Source organism: Oenanthe melanoleuca, chromosome 3 (genome assembly GCF_029582105.1).
Source record: "Oenanthe melanoleuca isolate GR-GAL-2019-014 chromosome 3, OMel1.0, whole genome shotgun sequence".
Classification (NCBI taxonomy): domain Eukaryota; kingdom Metazoa; phylum Chordata; class Aves; order Passeriformes; family Muscicapidae; genus Oenanthe; species Oenanthe melanoleuca.
In genome coordinates, this window is record NC_079336.1 from 74,585,360 (window position 1) to 74,605,674 (window position 20,315).

At 39.0% G+C, this 20,315-nt stretch overlaps 1 protein-coding gene across 8 annotated transcripts in view; it reads right to left on the reverse strand.

Annotated features, from left to right (window-relative positions):
• Positions 1-4,635: 4,635 nt before the first annotated feature.
• BIRC6 (baculoviral IAP repeat containing 6) overlaps positions 4,636-20,315 on the reverse strand; it is a 170,579-nt gene continuing 154,899 nt past the window's right edge. For all 8 annotated transcript variants that reach the window (XM_056486486.1, XM_056486491.1, XM_056486490.1 and 5 more), the window contains 8 exons: positions 19,469-19,614; positions 18,474-18,584; positions 17,104-17,321; positions 15,784-15,945; positions 14,431-14,508; positions 10,188-10,376; positions 7,078-7,212; positions 4,636-6,011 (listed from right to left, as the gene is read on the reverse strand). In XM_056486486.1, the coding sequence (XP_056342461.1) occupies positions 5,832-6,011; positions 7,078-7,212; positions 10,188-10,376; positions 14,431-14,508; positions 15,784-15,945; positions 17,104-17,321; positions 18,474-18,584; positions 19,469-19,614 (1,219 nt within the window). In that variant the 3' untranslated portion in view covers positions 4,636-5,831. The remainder of the gene's footprint in view (positions 6,012-7,077; positions 7,213-10,187; positions 10,377-14,430; positions 14,509-15,783; positions 15,946-17,103; positions 17,322-18,473; positions 18,585-19,468; positions 19,615-20,315) is intronic.

Here is a 20,315-nt window from a genome sequence, read left to right on the forward strand (position 1 = left end):
CTGCTTATCTGGCTATTTGTTTTCTAACATTAATGATTTCCTTGGAGGGAGAGCCAGAAACAAGTGAAAGGAGGTTTAACACATCCGTGGGCAGTGCAGATACAAAAGGATATTTTGTTCTTTCACTTACCTTTGCTTCAGTCACCATTTGCTCTCATCAACAGCCATTGTTTGAGTATTAGGAGTATCATGTTTTGGTTTCTTTAACTAGAGTGAAATTTGTATGGAGCTAAATCAATAGTTGGATGTAATTTCCACCTTGTTTTCCCTATTCTGTCAGATGGATCAGGTGGTGTCTATGAGGCTCTTCATGCTGCTGATGTTGAAGTCTCCCAGGGACCTGTACTGGAGCAGTGTTTCAGTGTCTGTGTGACAAGCCTACAAATTTTAGTGACCATGTGGCAACTGGGAGATGTGTAGACCTGAATCTGATAATGTGATTTTTTTTTTTCCCTAGTATGAGGTTTCTGTAATGCTCTGGGACTTTGCCAGAGTCCCACATGCTATGTCAAAATTCAGCCAGCCAGATGGTCACATGATTTGTCTTGTGACTGCTGCTTTGCTGGAGGCCAGCCCCTGTGAATTTTATCTATCACATCAAGTTTCTCAGGTTGAAACTGCCTCAAAATACGTTTGAGATTTGCAGTGTGACTATTTGGTAGCTGAGAAGATGGGTCCTGTTGGCAAGCACAGCATTTCCTTTCCAGCAATCCTGCTGCTGTTATGTTTTGATGTGCCATGTCACCTCCATTCCCTCTAGACTCACTGCCACAGGACATTGCCAGCAAACAGCTGCAAGGTTTTCACGACAGCCTGAACTATAGCTATAGCCAGGATGGAGGCAGGGACTCACATCCTGCAGACCATTCCCAGCCATTGTGCACAGGGATCTGGCACCCTGGATTCCCTGATGTGGGAATGCTGGTGCTTGGCTGGGCTGGTTGTGCACATTTGATGATGGTGGCCTTGTCACAAACTGAATTAACCACACTGGTACTCCTCCTGTCATAGTCCAGGCTTGGAATTGTGCTGCACCAGAATCCAGCTAAGGCCACCTTCTTATGAGCTGCTTAAAATACTCATAGAAATAAGTTTATTACTGAAAATTCTGGAATGAACGAAGAAATTTTGATTGAAAAAGTTCTGGAAGTTTGCATTTATGTGCTTATTCCTAACTTAGGTATGGGAGAAGGTTTTCTATGGCTGAAAACTTTGAATTTCAAGGTGAGAGAACAGGACTTCTGGAGACCTCCAAGCCATTGCTTAGGAGTAGATTGTAAGACATTTTCTGTTGGTATTCTGTTTCTGAATCACATGCTTCTTTAAATACCTCCATGAAAACAGAAAATATGGAACCCCCTCCCCCCAAGTTTTGCTTTTCCCATTTGCTCTCCCGGTAAAGAAAATCCTTAATGAAGCAACACAAAATATTTACAGATAGCAAACTGATTTTTTTGTTTTTTTAAATCAAGAGATTTTCAGTTTGTTTTCATTTTCCACATTTGTACTCTTAATGCAAAGGGTAAGTTGCATTAATACACCTGGAGAACTAAGTGGACCAATTTATTTTTTGAGAGCCAAGAACTGGGCTCTGAGGCAAGAAGACCAGAGAAGAGATTGCAGCCTGCAGAGATGACAGGTCACAATATGCAGAACTTTCTTAATCAAGACAGAGAATTGTGGTTTGGGATTTGTTTTCTGAGCCTTTATTAAACAGAGGCAGTGGTAAGATTATTTGGGAGCTCTGCAATAGTAATTCAATGAGTAGATAATGTATTTTCTGCATTAATGGTTTAGGAGAATAAAACAATGGCAACAACCAAATTTCTGGAGAATTGAAATGTTTTTACCCGTGATTCATTTCATTAATTGTGGAGCTTACTTTTACCCCCACTCAGCTCCGTGTGTTTCAGAATGCTCATTGTTGTGACATGAACACCAAGTTTTTCCTACAAATGCTGTCACTGTCTATGGAGGAAAAGAAAAATCCAGCTCAAAAAACATTTTCAAGACAAGTAATTGCCAGACTGGATGCATTTATACGTGGATAGAAATGTACGTGTGTTGGTACAAAAACCTGAGAAATAGATCTGAAATACCCTCTGCACCTTGTACTTGTTCCTTATAGCAAGAAATAATGAAAATCTGTCTCCTTTCTTTAGTAAAATGCTTTTCTGTTTTCTATAAAGAGTGCTGGCAGTCCAAGGTGAGTCCACTTGGTGGTGACTGTTTTCTGGAGAAATAAAAAAGGAAACACCTGTAAATCACACTAATACAAAGACAGCATGGAACTAAAAATCTAAGCCTACATGATTCTCCTTCACAGGGATCAGAATAACATCGTACAGTCCTGGCTTAAATGTAGGTCACCTGGGTTTGTGTTCAGGTATTTATGAGTTTACAAGTCAAATTAATAACATGGCTGTTTGCTTACCAAGCTGTTTTCCTCAGGATGTAAACCAGAAAATTTTCTGAAGTGCCACCAGAAACATTCTGGGGAAATAGCTGGAAAAAAAGACCATTTTGTAGTCTTGTTTTCTTAACAATGTGATCCTGCCAGAAACTGAATGCCCTATTTGATAGAGCCATCAAAAACAGTATGGTACATTTCCTGTATTGAATAGAAGTTTTCTCTCTGTTGTTTTTGGTTTTTTCTTTTTTTTTTTTTTTTTTTTAAAGCAAAGAATAGATGCTCCACTGGTGCTAAAGAGAACATCCAAGCACAGCACTGGCACACTCACACTGAAGCTCCATGAGTGATCAGCAGCCCAGCGCCTTACCTGTGTCAGCAGGATTTTACCTGTGGCTGCAGGAGTCTCCTCACCTGGCTGGCAGAGCTGCACAGTATCTACCTAGAGCTGATGGAAAAGATTTACAGAAGAAAAACAGTAACAAGGCCCAAGCAACAATGCCACACAGGTCACTGCAGATCCAGTCGATCTATAGTCACACATGTTTTATTCTGCTTTTACCTAAACATTTAACATGTAATTACTGGAGTGAAACTTGAAAGTTGTTTACAGCTTTTATGTTTCAAATTTTTTGTTACTTTTTCTTTTTTTCTAGATTGTCATAATTGTTTTTTCCTGTATAAGAGTGGCAGAATTACAGAGGAGCATTAATCCGTACATTTGTGCACATCTTTTACCTGGAGGAAATTCCAAAGGAAACCATCAGACCCTGCAGAGGTATCACTGCTGTTTATGGAGAGTGCTGTGGCTACAGCTGCAGAACAGAACAGTTGCTCCTGTGCCTCAGTCAGTGGAACAAGGTCTCATGGATTGCCCAGATGCTTCCTCTTCCGTAGACACTGGAGCTGCACCAGTCAGAAAAGCTTGGCATTGTTGTCTGTAAGCACCAGGAAACACTCCTGCCTTACTCTGTGGTGTCTCACTCTTCCTCTGGCAGAGTGGCTACAGCAATTGCAATGGCTGGTAACATCCCACACTACACTGCAGAACTGTAGTATCAGCAGTCAATCCTGGGCCAAAGGCAGCACCAAAAAACATGGAGTAAAATTCCATAATGATCTAACTAGCAGCTTGCTGCCCTCTGCACTTTTGAAAATAACTTTGTTGAATTTTAAAACATTTTCTACAATATCAGCTTAACAGTTAAAAACACAGGAGCTGAATGGATGGTTAGAAACTGTGATCGATCTGTACAGGTTTCTGTTCTCTTTGATGAAATGGTAAGAGATGAGTCTACCACCTTGTAGGATTTACTTACTGTGATGTTACTGCCAAGTAGCATAGCTACCTTGTGTATTTAAAAACCTAAAAATGTGTATTTTGTATTTGTTGCCAAGGTCACAGTTTACTTTTGAGACTGTAACAGTTGCAAGTTGTTAAGGATTGAATCTCTGCATTAATTTGGTACAATACCATTCTAGCTCATGTTAGAGCAAAAAAAGAATAATTGGTATGTAGATGCAAATTAGAGTTTAATATCCCATGCAGCTGTTTACATCTGCTTAATTAAGCAGCAGTGACTTCACATTAGCATTGCTATGAAACCGTAAATACACACTGGAGATAAAGGTACAATCATGTTAAACACCTTCCTCATATCAAATCAACGCAAAATGGGTACTTCTTGTTTCAGTCTTGTGTTTTAAGAAAAAAGTCTTGACATTTAAAGAGGATCTTCATGTTCAAAACATTTGGTTTTGGTACAAGTACCAGGATTTTATAAAAAGACTGTGCTCCTGTAGGCAGGCAGCAAATGAAGAGCTCTAATGGAAACTGCTAACAATATAATTGGAAGTCAGTGGGTAATTGTGCTTTAGGAGCCTTTACAGGAGTATCACAGTCATTTTATACAGTAATAGAAGGTAAGTAAACACCCATCTGGAAAAATGCAGGGCTATTTTAATGCTGATGAAGTTCTAACACTTGGACTATGTTGCATAAGCTCTTTGTTTCATGTATTTACCAGCAGTTTTGGCACAGGGCTGCTTGTTTTGCTCTTTGACTAAGGACCCCTGAAGTTCCACAGATGTAGCCAAGCTGGTATTTTGAGAGGTGTGTACAATCAGAACAGGCCTTGGATTAACACAACACATCAGCAAAAGACAAAAACTGCTCTTCAGCCGGGACTATTAGAACTGTTAACCATCAGCATAAGAACACAACCTCAGTTGGTGCCATTTTTAATGATTAGAAATAATACATTGTAAAACAAAAAGTGAAAAAATTCCAGCGTGATACTTATAAACAAAGAACAAACAGAAAACAAAAAACTTTTGATTTTGCCTGATTTATAGTATTTATCATACAACAGATCATTAGTCTGAGGTAATACCAGTATTAACTTTTTAGTCCTTCAAGGACTGCTCAAAAATTAATAACAATGATAGCAATGCATGTTATGTTAAAAGTGAGACTTGATTATTAAATCAAGCAAACTCCTTACCCTTTTAGTTAGGGATCTGCGGCTGCAAGTATAAAACTGGAAATAAGTCTACACAGTAGGAACTACAGAACATCAGAGTCCTGTGTGGCGTGTCAGTATGTAAGAGTACAGCTGAGTATGTAAAAATCAGACATTTCAATACAGTAAAGACTTTGTTCCAGAATAGCCCTTAAGAAATTTAGAATACTGTTTGTTTGCATAAAATAGCCAAAAAACCCAACTAATTCAGAAGTCCAAATTTGGCATGAGGTAAAACCATGTGCATTTATTTAATCTGCATTTTAGATTTAGTAAGCATAAAATTAAGTATGTTGACTGTAATGAATTCAGTCATACAAGTGCAAGTCTTCAGCTAGAATGTATTTTATGGCAGTTTATTTAAAAAATGTACCAGTAAATCATAAAAGAGGGATCATGTCCATTTAACGTTTATTGAAGTATACAGGAGGTTTTCTTTAGAATCAAATATGAGCATGAATATATGGCCAAACGTAAAATCTATCAAATTCAGTGAAAATTTTCTGACTTTAAATAGTAGCTGTAAGAATGACCAATATATATTCTTTGTTACAACCGCCCTCACTCTACAAGTAAAAAAAAAATAATAAACATTCAGTAAACATTCTTTCCTAAGGTAGTTTCCCTTATATATCAGTGATTTATCCATTTTTTGTATACATAACTTTTTAAACATACCAATCAGTGGTTCTCACAATTGAAAAATAAAAGCACAAAAAAGTTTACACTCTTGTACAGGTAAATAAAAGATCATTTTTAATTAAACTGTATATCCTTAAGGGCATAGTATAGTTTCAATTTCATTACCTATTACATAATTAACTTCTTACATACAAATATTGACATATTTGGCTTGTGCTTCAAAGCCGTTGTGTCTACAAAGTCCATGTCAATGCAACTCATGACTTGAAATCAGTGGGGACATCTTTACTGCTGCTGGGTTTGACCTGGTCGTGCAACATGGTCTCTTCTGAGCTTGTTGTGGCACTGCACTTTTCTGGGGAGTCATCAGTGTCTGGATCCAATCCTTCAGGACAGGGAAGTTTCAGAAGTTCTTCCCGCAGCTGAGCTGTGTGACGCTGGATATACAAAAAAAAGTCAGAATGGAAGGCCATAGTTAAAACAATACTTTTCACAAGGTTAGACACCATAAGGCAAAAAGAGGAGTAGGTAGGCAAAGTTTAAATGTATGATTTCTATGTCTGGATTAACTTCTCCCCTACATTTAAGGACTGGTACTTTCATTTTAGTGACAGTATAATTAGCAAGAGCTGCTAGGGACAAATTAAAGGCAGTCAACAGAACTGCAGCCAACAAGTGCATCACTGTAAATGCTACATCATTGGTCTTGCAGCTGAGTTGTTTCTGTGTTTGGGGGTCACAGCAGAAACTGGCCTGAACTTGGAAGGTCATACTGTCAAACCAAATTTATAAAGAACTCATGATGAGACCTGTCACAGAGACAGATATGCAGAGATTTGTACACTGATCACAGTAACTTCATTTTGAAGACCAGTCACACTGAAAGAATGGAAGTCTGGCAATAGAAAAAAGAAACCTTCAAAAATACAGAATTTGCACCTCAGGGGAAATAAAAGCTCAACTATTATGAACAATATAGACTATTGTCTGTGTGGTCACAAAATACACAAATGGTAATATTTGGCTAGGAAGGCAGATAATATTTACAATGGTTAGAACTTGATTGAAGTCAAAAACAGGGTAAAACTGGTTGTAGCAGACCAGAATTTATCAACTGCTTGTCTACTCCAAGAGCTTGTTTTCTGGCAAGGAATTGGTTGCAATACAACCTTCATCATTAACCCCCCCCCATCCTCAGAGTGAACAAAAAAAGCTATTATCACAGAATATTCTGCGTTGGAAGTGACCCACAAGGATCATCAAGTCCCACTCTGAATGGCCCACAGGGGATCAAACCCCTAACTTGGTGGTATCAGCACCTTGCTCCAACCAATTGAACTCATCTTGGGGTTACTGTATCCTATACAAATACTCACAGAGAAAATAAGCAGGACAGATGCTAGAGGAAAATCCAACTTGTAGTAACAATTTTAAGGAAGTGGAATACACACACATTTAATCTCTTGACAACTGGGAAACTTAGATTTGTTACAAATGTCTCACCTTCAGAGCTGCTGCATGATGGGACATGGTCCTCCCTACCCGCTTGTCACTGCTGTACTGCTGTATGTCTGCTATCCACTCCTCACACTGAGCCATGATCTCCACTCTTTTCAAGTAGAAGTGTTTGTGAATGACCTGCAAGAAAACATTCCCAATGTTACATGGATGGAAGAACCATATACTTTAACAATAAGAAATTTCAAGACCTCTGTGGGTCTAACTGAATATAAGGGAAAAAAATATCAGTATGCAGGTAATTCAGAACAGAAACAGGTTGGAGATAAAATTGGAATTTCTGGCCTCAGAGGTTTCCAAAATCCAACTGGAAAAAGCCCTGAGGAACCTGTTCTGAATTCAGCTGATGCTGTTCTGGGGAGTTTGTTGGTCTGGATATCTCTTCCAGTCTGTAGGAATCCACTGTTAGTATGCAGCCTGGCATTTCAGCAGTCACCTGTGTTACCTGAGTGCAGGGTAAACCAGTGCCAGAAGTACCCCGAGCAAAAGCAAAAGGGAGAGCAGAGCGCTGCTCACGCTCTGCAGCTTGAAGCTGGATGTATGACACGGGCACGGAGCTCGCACGGGAGCAGAGCTGCACAGAGACACTGCTGAGGATTTCACTCTTTCTTTCCCTGCCCCGTTTTGTCAGAGAAGCACAGAGGAAGCAGAAGCACCATGTCCTCCCCTGTCACTGACCACAGGCTGCCCAAACAGAAAGCAGACAAGCAGAAGCTGCTGGCAGTATGAGCACAGGGACATTACACACTTCTGCAGGGAGAAGGATCATAGCAGCTGCTTCAGAGGGGATACAAGCACTTTGCTCTAGGCAGAGACAGCACTTTTGGGGACACTGTAATTCTCAAGCAATGGCAGTAGAGCTGCCCAGTTTGGATGGGAGCCAGTATTTGATTGAAGAGTAATTTTGGTATTCAAGTACATACTTGGGTTCAAAAAATCCAACCAATCAACACTCACACAAAGTTGTGAAACTCTACTTGGTGTTGGCTTTGTGTTAAACAGTTTTCTAAAACTCTGAATGGTGAAAGAAACAATAAAACCAAAGAAATTTTATTGAGCACTGAGAGTTCTTGGCCATATTGCAACATAATGGGAAAAAGAATTTTTCCCTCTGGAGGTTAGAGAAAATAGCTATCTGTCTAAAGAGAAACTGCATATTGAAAGCATAATTGACTTCAATTCTGGACACAATCCTTAAATCCATAGTGGAGCTTGGAAAAACTCCCAAAGACTGGCAGGTTAGATCTCCTGAGCCTACCCATCATTTAAGACATTGAAGACAAGACAGCTCAGATTTTTGAAGACAACAAATCTCAGGATCTATGTTCTTAGACCTCAGTCTCCAGCATGAGTTTGCATTTGTGTTACTGAATTGATCATCACTGTTAAGGTTTCTAAGATAACTCCACAAAAAGCCTAGAAGTCTGAACAAAAAGGGAATCTCCCAAAGAAGTGCTCAGATAATCTGAGACGTGCATTTCCATTTGGATGGGGCTGTGGATGGAATCTAGCATTGTTCCAAAGCTGCCTTTTTCATACCAGCAGTGTGAAAGCTGAGCTGCAGAGTAAGCAAACAATTACTGAGACTCTTAAAGGAAAGTGCAGTAACAATAAGCTGGGATTTAGTTACCAAATGGTGTAATACTGCATATCCTGCACTTCTGTACAAGTGAGAAGAAACGTGGAGCATTTCTTGTCAGGGAGCCCACTGCTTTATTATATATACAATTAATTTAATCTTACTGTGATTTGAGAATGCCTTTTCCCAAAGTGAAACCATTACATTAGCTAGAAGAAAAAGACCTATTAGCAGAAGTTATTGGATTATGTGTCTGGATATTATCTTTATCATGGTCTTCTATTTATTGAGTAGAACATTTGAGAGGGAATTCTGAACCACCACCAGGTTTTATTTCATTAATTCAACACCCCTACATACACTGCACATCCTTTTTCACCTGTATGTGGATAAAAATATCTAACACTTGTAGTGCAGGTGAAGTGTCAATGTTTTCTTATTCCACAAGACACAGTAATTTTAATGAAAAAAGGTTTTGCATTCCAAAGGATGTTTTTTACGACATCAGGGAAGGGATGGGAGATCAACATCTCAGATGCCACACCCAGCAATGTCCATAATCCTAAAATAATTAGGCTTTTTCAACATTTTATAATGCAGACAATTGAATGCATAGGTGACACTGCCAGGTGGTTCCACACTTCAACACTGGTAACAGCTGTAGTAGCTCAGAGCAAAATGTGTTTTTCTGGAAATATTCACTGGTAATACTGTGAGATGAGTCACATTTCACCAAACATTTTGCATTAATATTAATACAGATTCTCTTAGTGTTTCTTCAGCTCTTTTTTTCCTTGAACTCTTTGCTTTATATGTTCAATGTATATGTATGAGATCTAACTCATCTGCTTTAGGAAAGAATTGGACTACAGACACTGAGAGAAGTCTCTAATAACTAAATTCTTCTATGATTGCTACAGGTGAGCTTTAGTCTATTTTCAGGAATGTAAACAAATTAAGCAATTTGATTTAGTACAATAGTTTTTTTTTTAAGACAGCATGAATGCATGAAGTTAGCATTGCTTTTAGCAGGATCAAGACAGTTGTTTTCAAAGGCACAGGCTTCTAGTGCAGATGTGGAATTTCTTTTAAGGTATTCTTTCAATTTGCATTATCTTGGTGTATCCAAAGTGTTTCTTAGCATTTGCTTCAAATTCATGGTCCTTGGAAAATACTGCCAGTTATTTATGCGGAGTATGGAGCATGGAATGCCCCTTTGCAGGGCTGACCAACAGGTGTTACAGGCCATGTAAAAGGCCCTGCTCAGTAGTGAGAGTGAGCTGCGCTGATTGAACCATGTTTTATCCAACTGTGCACCAAGATCCTGTTCAGGTAAGTCCCCCTTTGCCTGCATTCCTGTTTCCCAAAAAATAATCTGTGAGGTTTGGTGCATCCTTATTCAGTCTCTTGAGTCAGTAGCCACAGGTGAAAACAGACATCTCATACATGATCTTACCAAATATTTGCATTATTCTTAATACTCAAAGAGAGAAATACTGCCTTTCACAAAACCTACCTCCTTAAAACACGGTGATGGATTTCTCATTTGTTCAAGCATTGCCCATTTGACTGTTGCCTGTCGGATGTTTCCATCATATTCTCTGGAGCTCTGGGTACCACTCGGAGTGCCTCGCGATCGCTCGTACCCTGGTTCATTGAAGTATGGTTCTGCCACCAGTATTAGGGACTGGACAGACACTAACACCTGTTCAGAGAAGAAACCAAATATTAAAATCATGCTACCAATGTATTCTTACAAATATACACAGCTCTGCTCACTTTACAAGCAAAACCATTTCTATGGCAAAAGTACTTCCATTTGTGATACAGGCTACGTGCAAGCAGGGAACATCCACGCTTTCAAACCTAAACTTCACTACACACTAAAACCACCCAGTCCTGTGGCTGTGTATTTAGCTCAAACACTGAGAAAATGACAAATGTAACTTAAAACCCTGCAAAACAAACATACAGATATAAGTAAAAGAAAATATTTAAAGGAAGAGATGTCTGTCCTTTGTGAAAGAAAGTGTATTTGTCACGTTCTGAGTCAACAGTTCTGATTTTTATCCTGTGGCTGAGCTCACTAATTTACTAATTCTGAACTAGATGGAAAAGAAACAGAGGAGGTAAAATGCCACGTGAACACTGCAATTAATCCTGCTCTCCCTTTTTTTTTTTTTTTTTTTTCAAATGAATGTTCTTAACCCTTTAGTTTCAGATTTTACAAACAATACTGTGTCATATGCCAGTAAAACAGAATCTCTGTATTTTTCTTAAGATAAGGGAAAAATGTTTTCAATACTATATGAGCAAAGCACCAACTATTCAGTAATTATGAAATAATGATTTTCCTCCTTTCAATTTTACTATTCAGCACACATTAATAGATGCTTACATAAATTTAAAGCATTTAACTATATACTCAGCTATTCCTAATGAAACCCAAATAATTAAACAGATATATAGGGCTCTTAGCTATCCAAATGTAGATGTACTGCATATTCATGATTTGATGGCTTGCTAGTTTTTCCAGTATTAAAAAGTTTGTCCCTCTCAACTTGTTTTATTTCAAAACGAAGGGTAAGTTTTTCTTATGTACTTAGGACCAAGTCCAGCAGCAAAAATTTTAGGGATTACAATTCTGTGACACAAACTTCCAGGACTGTAAAGAATTCAACCAAGGTGATTTGAACACTTATATTTCCTCAATTAGTGAAAAGCTGATGATATGTTACAGACCTAGAAATGGTATTTCCAGAACTGGGCATACTTAGGTGCAGATACCCACATGTCAGGGCAGCTCTTTCTGGAACTGACTCTCCTACCAGTCTAGGTACAACTTAGAGCTTTAAAACATTCCCTAATTTCGCAGCCTAATTTGTGAATTTGAATATGGAAGACAAGAGTCCTCCTTTTTCTTGGTGGATGCAGAACGTACAGCTCACATCAGATAAATGCCATGTCAGAAGCAATCCAAACTCTGACTCTTTTGCAGGCAGTGCCCTGACATCAACAGCTGTGCTTTGTGCTTGAGTGAAGCATTCTCCTGGAGTTTCTCCTATAGCAAAGCCAACACAGAAGCATTCCAGCTTCCCATCCTCTCTGTGATGGTTCCTCACCCCACAGACACAACACCAGGTCAGTAACTCCCATCACAGCAGCAGTCCAAAGCCAGCTGAATGACACAGGTTCCCCTCAGTCCCAGCAGCACCTCACAGGAACACACCCTCACTCCTCTAGGTGCTGTGGCACTTTGCCCTTGTCTAGTGCTGTGCTTTCATTACAGCACAGATGAGCAGTCTGGGGCAGCCAAGTCTTTATCCTGATGGATTGGACATGCAGCTGTCAGTGGGAGATGGGAACCAGAATCCCTCGCTGGGCTGACTAAGGAGAATTAACTAAGTTTTTCTGTTTCTCAGGCAGGTGCTCCAGGTAGCTGCTGATACCATGTGTACCATCACAGACTCCTGTACCTGCCCTGCACTCAACTAAAAGAGGCCATAGTTATTTAGTGTTAAACCTTAATATGTAGGTAAATGCATTAAACCATACAGAATGTGCCTCACAAATCAGGTTGTATCAAGCAAATGGCCATCAAAATAGATATCAAAAAAGGCAGAATACTAATGCAAATGTGCTAAGTCATGGTAGAGTGACTTCAGGGCCAAGGCTTTGGGTATGAAAGGTGTTTTGGTGATCTCTGTGGCTTTTACATGTCTCAGAAAAAATAGGCTTTTGATTTTAAAAATTTTGTATTTTAGATAGCTATATTTTTTTTTAAGTAGCTATGGCAAAGAAATTTGACCCTGCAGCATTGTACTTTCTGGGCCTGAATAAACAGTCAATACTTTGAATTATAACTGTAATGAATGAGAAACTCTACACTGATCTTCCAGCTTCACTGGGTAATAAAAATTAATTTCTGAAGTATTTTGGGTGGTCTGACAATAGTTCAATCTCTGAGCTAGAAAAAACATGTAGTGCTTAATTCTTTCCAAGCAATTTTAGTCCTACAGCTGTTTTCCATCTTATAGTTGTAAAGTGTTTTTCTCCCAATATGGTGGGGATGGGACTTTTTCCAACAGTTTTCTTACTATTCTCAAAATGAAACACTGAAAAAAAGTTTTAAACTACAAACTTCTATGCTGCATGTCGTTTCTAACAACCAAATCTAACATTTTAATGTAAGAAAAAGGACTTTAGTGAAAAGAAGACTTCCTAAATACTTGTACTTTTCTACACTGATTTTACAGTTGAAGTCCAAAATTGCAGTTAATTTCTTGTTTAAGAATTTGGATTGTGGGAGACTTGGACTCATTAAGGAAGTGTTGGAAACCTATGCTAACATGATCCTCTCTCTTGCTGATCTTGAAGTTGACTGTGAGATTTGCCAGGAAGTTCCCTTGGCTGTTCTGCCTTTCAAAGATGAGAGCTAATGGCTTTGCACTGGTATCAGCTGGCTCTCTCAGCTCCCCTGGATTCACAGGGTCTGGTTCCATGAACACGTGGGTCCAGCAGCTTCAGTACTCTTCCTCTACTTGTGGGTAATTCCTCATTCTCACAGACCTCCCTAGTGAGGGCTCAGGGACAAGGGAAACCAAGTCTTACCCCTAAGAGTGAGGCAGAGATGACCTCTGCCTTTTCCACGCCCTTGCCAATAGGTTTCCTGCCCCACTGAGCAGCTGAAAAGCCCAAGGAAAATGTGTTCTTTTGCTGCCAGCGTACTTACGAAAAGCTCTTCATGTTCATCTTTATAACCCTCAACATTTTCAGTGCCATCTGAGCTTCAGTTTCCCTCATTTCTCTCCTGAATGTTTGGTCAATGTTCTTTTATTTCACACAAGTAGCCCATCCCCTCCTTCCACCATTTCTTGCTTCTTTTTGCAGCTGAGTTTAGCAAGAATTCTTGTTTACCCATGCTGGCCCCCTGCCTCACTTGCCTGACTTCTACACACTGGAATAGACCATTCTTGAACTTTTAGGAGACTGATAAATCTGCTCTCCAAGGCCAAATCCTGAACAAGCTGAAATCTGTTCTGCTGAAGGCAGTAATTCTATTATGCTGAAGCTGTGCAGTCTTCTAGGATTTGGAACAGAAATTATACCTTGTGCTACATAATAATTACTCCAAACTCAGAATAAATTCAGAAACTGCCATAGGAAAGAAGCCATTGCAGGCTTTACTTTTACTTAATGTCTTTGCTTGTGAGTCAGTGCATGTCTGCGAAATAAAGCTGAAAATTATAAGGACTGTGTGCCCTAATAAATTCTGCTCTAATGTAACACTAATTGTTATTGAACACAGCATAGCTGCACTTCAATTCTCTTCATCTTTATTCCTCTACTCAGCTCACCTGCACCCTTAGGAGGAGGGAAGGCTACAGCCTGCAACAGTGTACTTCACTTTCTCATCTCTCACAGTGTGGAGCCTCTTTTGTCTTCACCATAAAAAGCTTGTGACAAATCCATGAGAAATCATCTGAGCAGAGCTGGTGCAGGAATGAGCTGCACACATGAACAACTGCTCTTCAAGACCATACCCACAGAAATACTCATTAGAAATAGAATTTTGAAGAACCTGTCTCCTCAGCAGAGTTCCTTTCCTAGAGTTCCAAGGATGTTTTCTGGACTCTTGTCTTATATATGTTTATTTGAGGATTATTCTAGTTTAAATGTTCTAGAAAAGGAATCCTTAGGACCAAGAGACAGTTTACTACTCCTAAATGACATTTGAAGGGAAAGAAGAAATTGCTCACCTGCAAAAAACTTGATGTTTGGGGATTCCACTTCTCTTCTGGCCTCCCATGCCATGTGTTAAGGATGCTTAAGCACACCTGAAAACATTATTAATACCACAGACAAATATTATGACAAAATTGTTCTGCTTGGACAGAACAGAATGTTGACATTACATTAATTTTTTGACAAACAACATTCTAAAAGACAAATTTGTTTCCTATCACAGAATCAATCAGGTTGGAAAAGACCTCAGAGATTGAGTCCAGCATGTGACTGATCACCACTCTGTCAACCAGACCACAGCACTGAGTGCCAGGTCCAGTCTTTCCTTTAAACACCTCCAGGGTCAGTGACTCCACAGCCTTGCTGGGCAGCCCATTCTAATGTCTAATCATCCTTTCTGTGGAGAAATTCCTCTAATGTTCAACCTAAAACTCCCCTGGTACAGTTTAAGACCATGGGATTACTTTGAAAGGAAAACAGGTAAAAATAATGTGGATAAGCAAGAACAGCATGCCAATAAACAAACAAGACAAGGCAGACTCCTTTTCCTCACCTATGGATTCTAGTGGCTCAAAAAAAAAAAAAAAAAAAATTATCTGATTCCCTACTTTCCGCTTTAAATACTATTCTAAAACTTGTAATTGGTGCATTTTAAAGACAGTCATTCTGCTTAAGCATGTATAAGGTGGTTTCTGTCACACAGACTATCAAGAAATTGAAATTATTTCTTTTGTGATGATCTGAACTTTAGGGAAGTTTATGGTGTTCTTGAATCTTATTGTGAAATGGAACAATTCAAGACAGAAAAAACAAAGAGACGAAACAAAAGGAAGAAACTTAGAGGCAAGTATTTTCCAAGACTTAAAACTAGACAAAGAAAAATGGAGATAAAGTTTCCACTAGGAATATTATTCTATCTCCGCATTAATAGAAAGCGAATGGAGAAAATGACACAAGGCACTCAGCAAACCTTCAGCTGCAGCTGATATGAAGCATACTTTGTCCATGGAAAGGGTATTTCAGCTAGCCAAAACAGATTTCTGACAAGTTCATTTAGCAAAAAATGTTGGAAAAGAACATTTTTCTCAGTGAAAAGTACTTGTTTTTTTTGGTCCAAAAAGCCATAAAGGTCCAATCCAACTCATAAAGGCTGGATCTCCAAAAATCTGCAAGACTGTTTAGAAAGGGGGTAATTCCCACTTGAAACTGGCAAATCCCTCTTCATTTTGGTCGGAAGACCAATGCTAACCAAAGAGCTTCCTCCTGTACACTGGGAGTGGCTGATCCATAATTAGATCGCAAAAGGAAAAACCTTTCCTCTGTTTCACTTCCTTGTTACATCTAACACAGGATCCCAGCTGACCTACCTTGCCATCATTGTAGAGGTTTGGATTAAATCTCACGCTGTGGCCTCCAGTTGTTTCCAGATTCACAAGTGGAGGGGAATTCGGATAGTCTTGTGGGAAATACACATCAAATTCAAAGCAACCATTTGCGTACGGGGTGTCTGCAGGACCAGTTATGAGAACCTACCAGTGTTAAAAAGAGAGAAAAAAAAGAACATTTAAAATCCCCACCCTTGTATTTATCACATAGTTGAGATTCTGTAAGTTATACGAAGCACTTTATTTCCCTCTGCTGTGTAGCAGGAATTATTATTAGACCTCATAATCACACACAGGCTGTCATTCTGATTCTGTGGGTAAGCAAAGCTCTCTGTAAACACTTGTTTCTCCAGATTACAAATGGAAAGCAAGACACAAGGAGCTGAAACTCTTTCCTATTGGATGCTGTTAATAGACTGTTTTTTTCAAAATACAGATCCAGAGGCACTCATTGTACTTCTCCATCCCTACTGCCTGCAATGATATGTTTGGACCATAAAGAAGCAACAGCACTAAACTTTTCCCATTGGAATAGCTGAAAAAGAGAGACTTCTGTTCTGTGAAGACTCCTTAGCTGTGAAAAACATGGTTCACTGTTCTGGGAAAATTAAAAGGTTTAATAAAAAGACAATAGGAGACATACATAAAGCAAAGGGTTAAAACAGCCGGGTGCTTGGCATGCTGCCGAGAGCACACCACTGCTTCGGGAACACCCCTTTAAATATGTTTTACAATCCACCCATTTGTTACATATTCATAGACCTTCACGCATAGTCAACTGTTTCTGGGAGCTGTTTAGCATGGCCACTCCTTGGGTTCACATGAGCATGCGTGTTTCTTGGCTTGTGGTTTTATTCCTCTTCTTATCCCTTTTAATTTGGGTGGTGGTCCACCTGGTGCGTGTGATAATTGTCTTGTCAGCTACAGGGGTCCCCATCACATGTTCATGGCTGTTATCTTTGACTAAGCAGGTAGTTTAAGCATATTATCTCTAAAAAACTTATGTCTAACTTTTACTATAAACCAAGACTATATCCACATAGAAATGCTTATAGCATTTATCCCAATACTTGCAAAGAACCAACAACATGTCATGCATTCATAACATTAGCCAACAGAGCACTCCTGGGGCAGATGGGCTCTCCCTGCCAAGCTGCTGACCAGTCAGCCTCAACTCAAACACTACCACTTCCATTAATGCCTGGACAGCAACTAAAGCGGATGTGAAATAGTTCTGGTTTTCCCTAAGATTTCAGGCACTTCTACACCAAGCTGAAGAGAGCTAAAGCCTCGCTCCCTCACCTTCATGATGTCGAGGCGCTCCTCATCGCAGCGCACGAAGACGCTGGAGGAGGAGGAGAGCGGCAGCGAGGTCGAGAGGGTCACGGCTTCCTGCGCCAGGCGTCGCGCCCTGGCCGCGCTGTTGGCGTCGCTGGCGTTCTTCACCTGAGACATGTAGTGGTAATTTACTTTAAAAACCAACTTGCCATCATCGTCTTCGGAAACCATTTCAAATGTATCTACAACAAAAAGAAATTTTAATCAGGAAAGCTTAATTTGCATCACAGTAATGAAAAAAAAAATGTGTGTTTTGTGTGTTAACAGTGATTGCAGAAACCAAAGCATTAACAGTGCTGGGCTGAAACAATTTCTGCAGCTACAAACTTTCATATGCAACTTGTCAAATATACACCAGTTCCAATTTGGAAAGCTACCAGCTATTCCCCACCAGGAATGTGATGACACTTACAAACACATAATGCTAATAATGGAACCTGTGTGAAGCCAAGTGCCAGTGGTATTTACTCGTGTGCTGGTGGCCATATTATTGAAGAACCATGAAAAACTACAGTGGAGCTGGTTTTCTTTAATCACTTCCTACACAAAATCTGCAGCACAGCTGCCAGAGGGAAAAGCTCCCACTTCCTACAAACCTTCCTAACTCCTACTCTTGGCATACACTCCACAAACACTTGTGAGCAGAACCTCTTATAAATACAACAGCAAAGAAACATGATTGCACATGCTGTCACCACAACTCAAAAAAAAAAAGTATTTATATAAATGTATATTATAGCTCTTTTTTGGATAAGATACTATTTATTCTTTATGAATTTTTTTGGCAACACATTCTTTTATGGCCAAAGTAAGGACCGATTCCTATCACATTTTCCAAATGCAATATACTGCTACTTTATGAAAGGACACAATCAAATTTATTAGAGTTTCATTTTAAAAACACATTTTGATTTGAATTATTTTCTGTTTAAAAAATAACATATATGAGCTTTATACATATATATTTATATATATATATAAATCTCATATATGAGCTTTAAAAAAATAAAACATTCCTATGTAATTTGAGAACTGAAAGACTCACAAAAAATCATTAGTGTAATGAAAACATGAACACCATCATATCACTGAATTCATCTGGTCCCTTGAATTACCCTAGAGCATGCTTAAAACATTTCTTGTTAGTTCAAAGAGTGCGTGAGTTCATAACCTGAAAACACAGATGTACAAATTTCCTCATATGAAAATTATCAGTAGTCACGTATGCAAGAGAGCTGTTAACTTTTAAAGTAATAAAGGATTCTGTTCAACAGAACACACATTTCTTCAGTGTCTGCTTTCTATAACATACACATTAACACTTCTCAACCTACCAAACTGGAGTTTTTTCATGACAGCCACATACTTCTCTTCAAGGGATCGTAAAACAGACAAAGGCTTGGGCTTCACAGCAGCCTTTTTGGAGTATTCAGCCATCTTCTTTTCTGTTGTGTAAAATGTGATAATGATTTGTAGTTAACTATGTAATTCCAAGAAAAGCACAGCAAGTGTTGACATTTTATGGTTAGATTATTTTGCAGAGACAACTCAAAACTGGGCATCACTTAGGATATACAAATCTCTTTTTCTCACAACTGTATATCATTATCTGAACAGCTTGGTGTAAATAAAGATCATAATCTCAGCTTAGAAATAATTAATAACTGCTGCTGCTTCTTTGAATGTTCTTTTATTGTTTCTTTTAATTTATCTTTTTTAATTTCAAACAGGAAGTATGACACATGCTTGTGTGGATGGCTATTCCCACATGCATTCCTGGACTCTCCAAAATCAGGAGCTAATTATGCATGCCTTTATAAAATGCATTCCCCCAATTCAGCTACTTAATCTTCAATTTTTATTACTAGACAGCCAGATGGTCTTCTGAACATCTGCAAGTTCAACCCATGTTTCAGATTTTTGCTCTGAATTCATCTACTTAAAGAGTTAATCCAATTAATACGATTTAGTTTTAATAGAAAAAGTTTTATTACTAAAGGTCCTATATGTTATTTTCTGCCAAGAAAAATAAAAATAATAAAAGGTGCTACATAACTGAGCTGGAAGCTGTGAGGTGTAACTCTAACTTACTAATTCACTAAATTAAGTTACTAATGTAACTCTAATTCTAACTTACTTGAGTTATTCTGTTTTCTGAGCAAAGCATTTAAAACTACCACAAGGTCCCAGCCATCTTTGAAAATGCAGTCAGCATCTGGGGACAGGAGGGAAGTGTTTTGTCTTGCTTTTAAGCTGATGTGTAAGTTATCTGTAAATGGCTGCACTGCAGATGAACAGCAGCAGCACTCAGAGAAGTGTTTTGTTTCACCTTGGTTTGCTTGGCGCAGACTGGTGGTCGCAGCATAAACGATCTCTGCAGTCTTTTGGATGTCTGGCACCAGCAGGGTCAGTCCCTCTGGTTCTTGATCAGAAGTATCTGGTTTTACTCCTGCTTTAGCTTTGTCTTTTTTAGACCTGTAAGGGGAAAAGAAATAGGGTATAACATGAGGGAATATCTTCCAACCAGACATACAGTATCCAGTGCGTCTCTCAACAGGGAAGAATACCAAAGATAAAGGATTGAGACTAAACCAAGCCTTCTGAAATGGAATGTGTGTCTCTGTACCTTCAGGTTCATCACTGAATGCAGCAACCAGCAGTTCCAACACTGAACATGCTGCCTTGATTTGACAAACAGATGTACAGCTGGTGTGAGCAGTGAAAATATGAACACAAAGCCAGCGATTCCAGTACAGCAGTTTCTGCTCCAACATTTCAGGCCTCCTGATTGTCACCTGCAGGCTGACCTGATGTCTGCACACCTTCACACAGGATTAGAAAACCTTACAAAATCAATCTAAGAAAGATCATATCATGAATATGCATTTCATCCTTGCAGATCCTTGTGCATAACTAAGTCCTAAATAGCTGACAAACTCTAGGAAACCTCCAGTAAAAATTCACAGCATGTAGATGAACATCAACCCAGGCACCACAGGACTGTGGGTCATATATGACTTTTGTCTCTCTCAGCAGTTCTCTTCTGGGCTACAGAGATGTAGAGCTTTTCTTTCAATAAAGAGTTTAATGTAACATAAAAGCCTTAAAGTATAAAAAGCATCTAGGTTCCATTGGATATTAATAATGAAAGTATTGTAAATCAAAATGCCAAATTA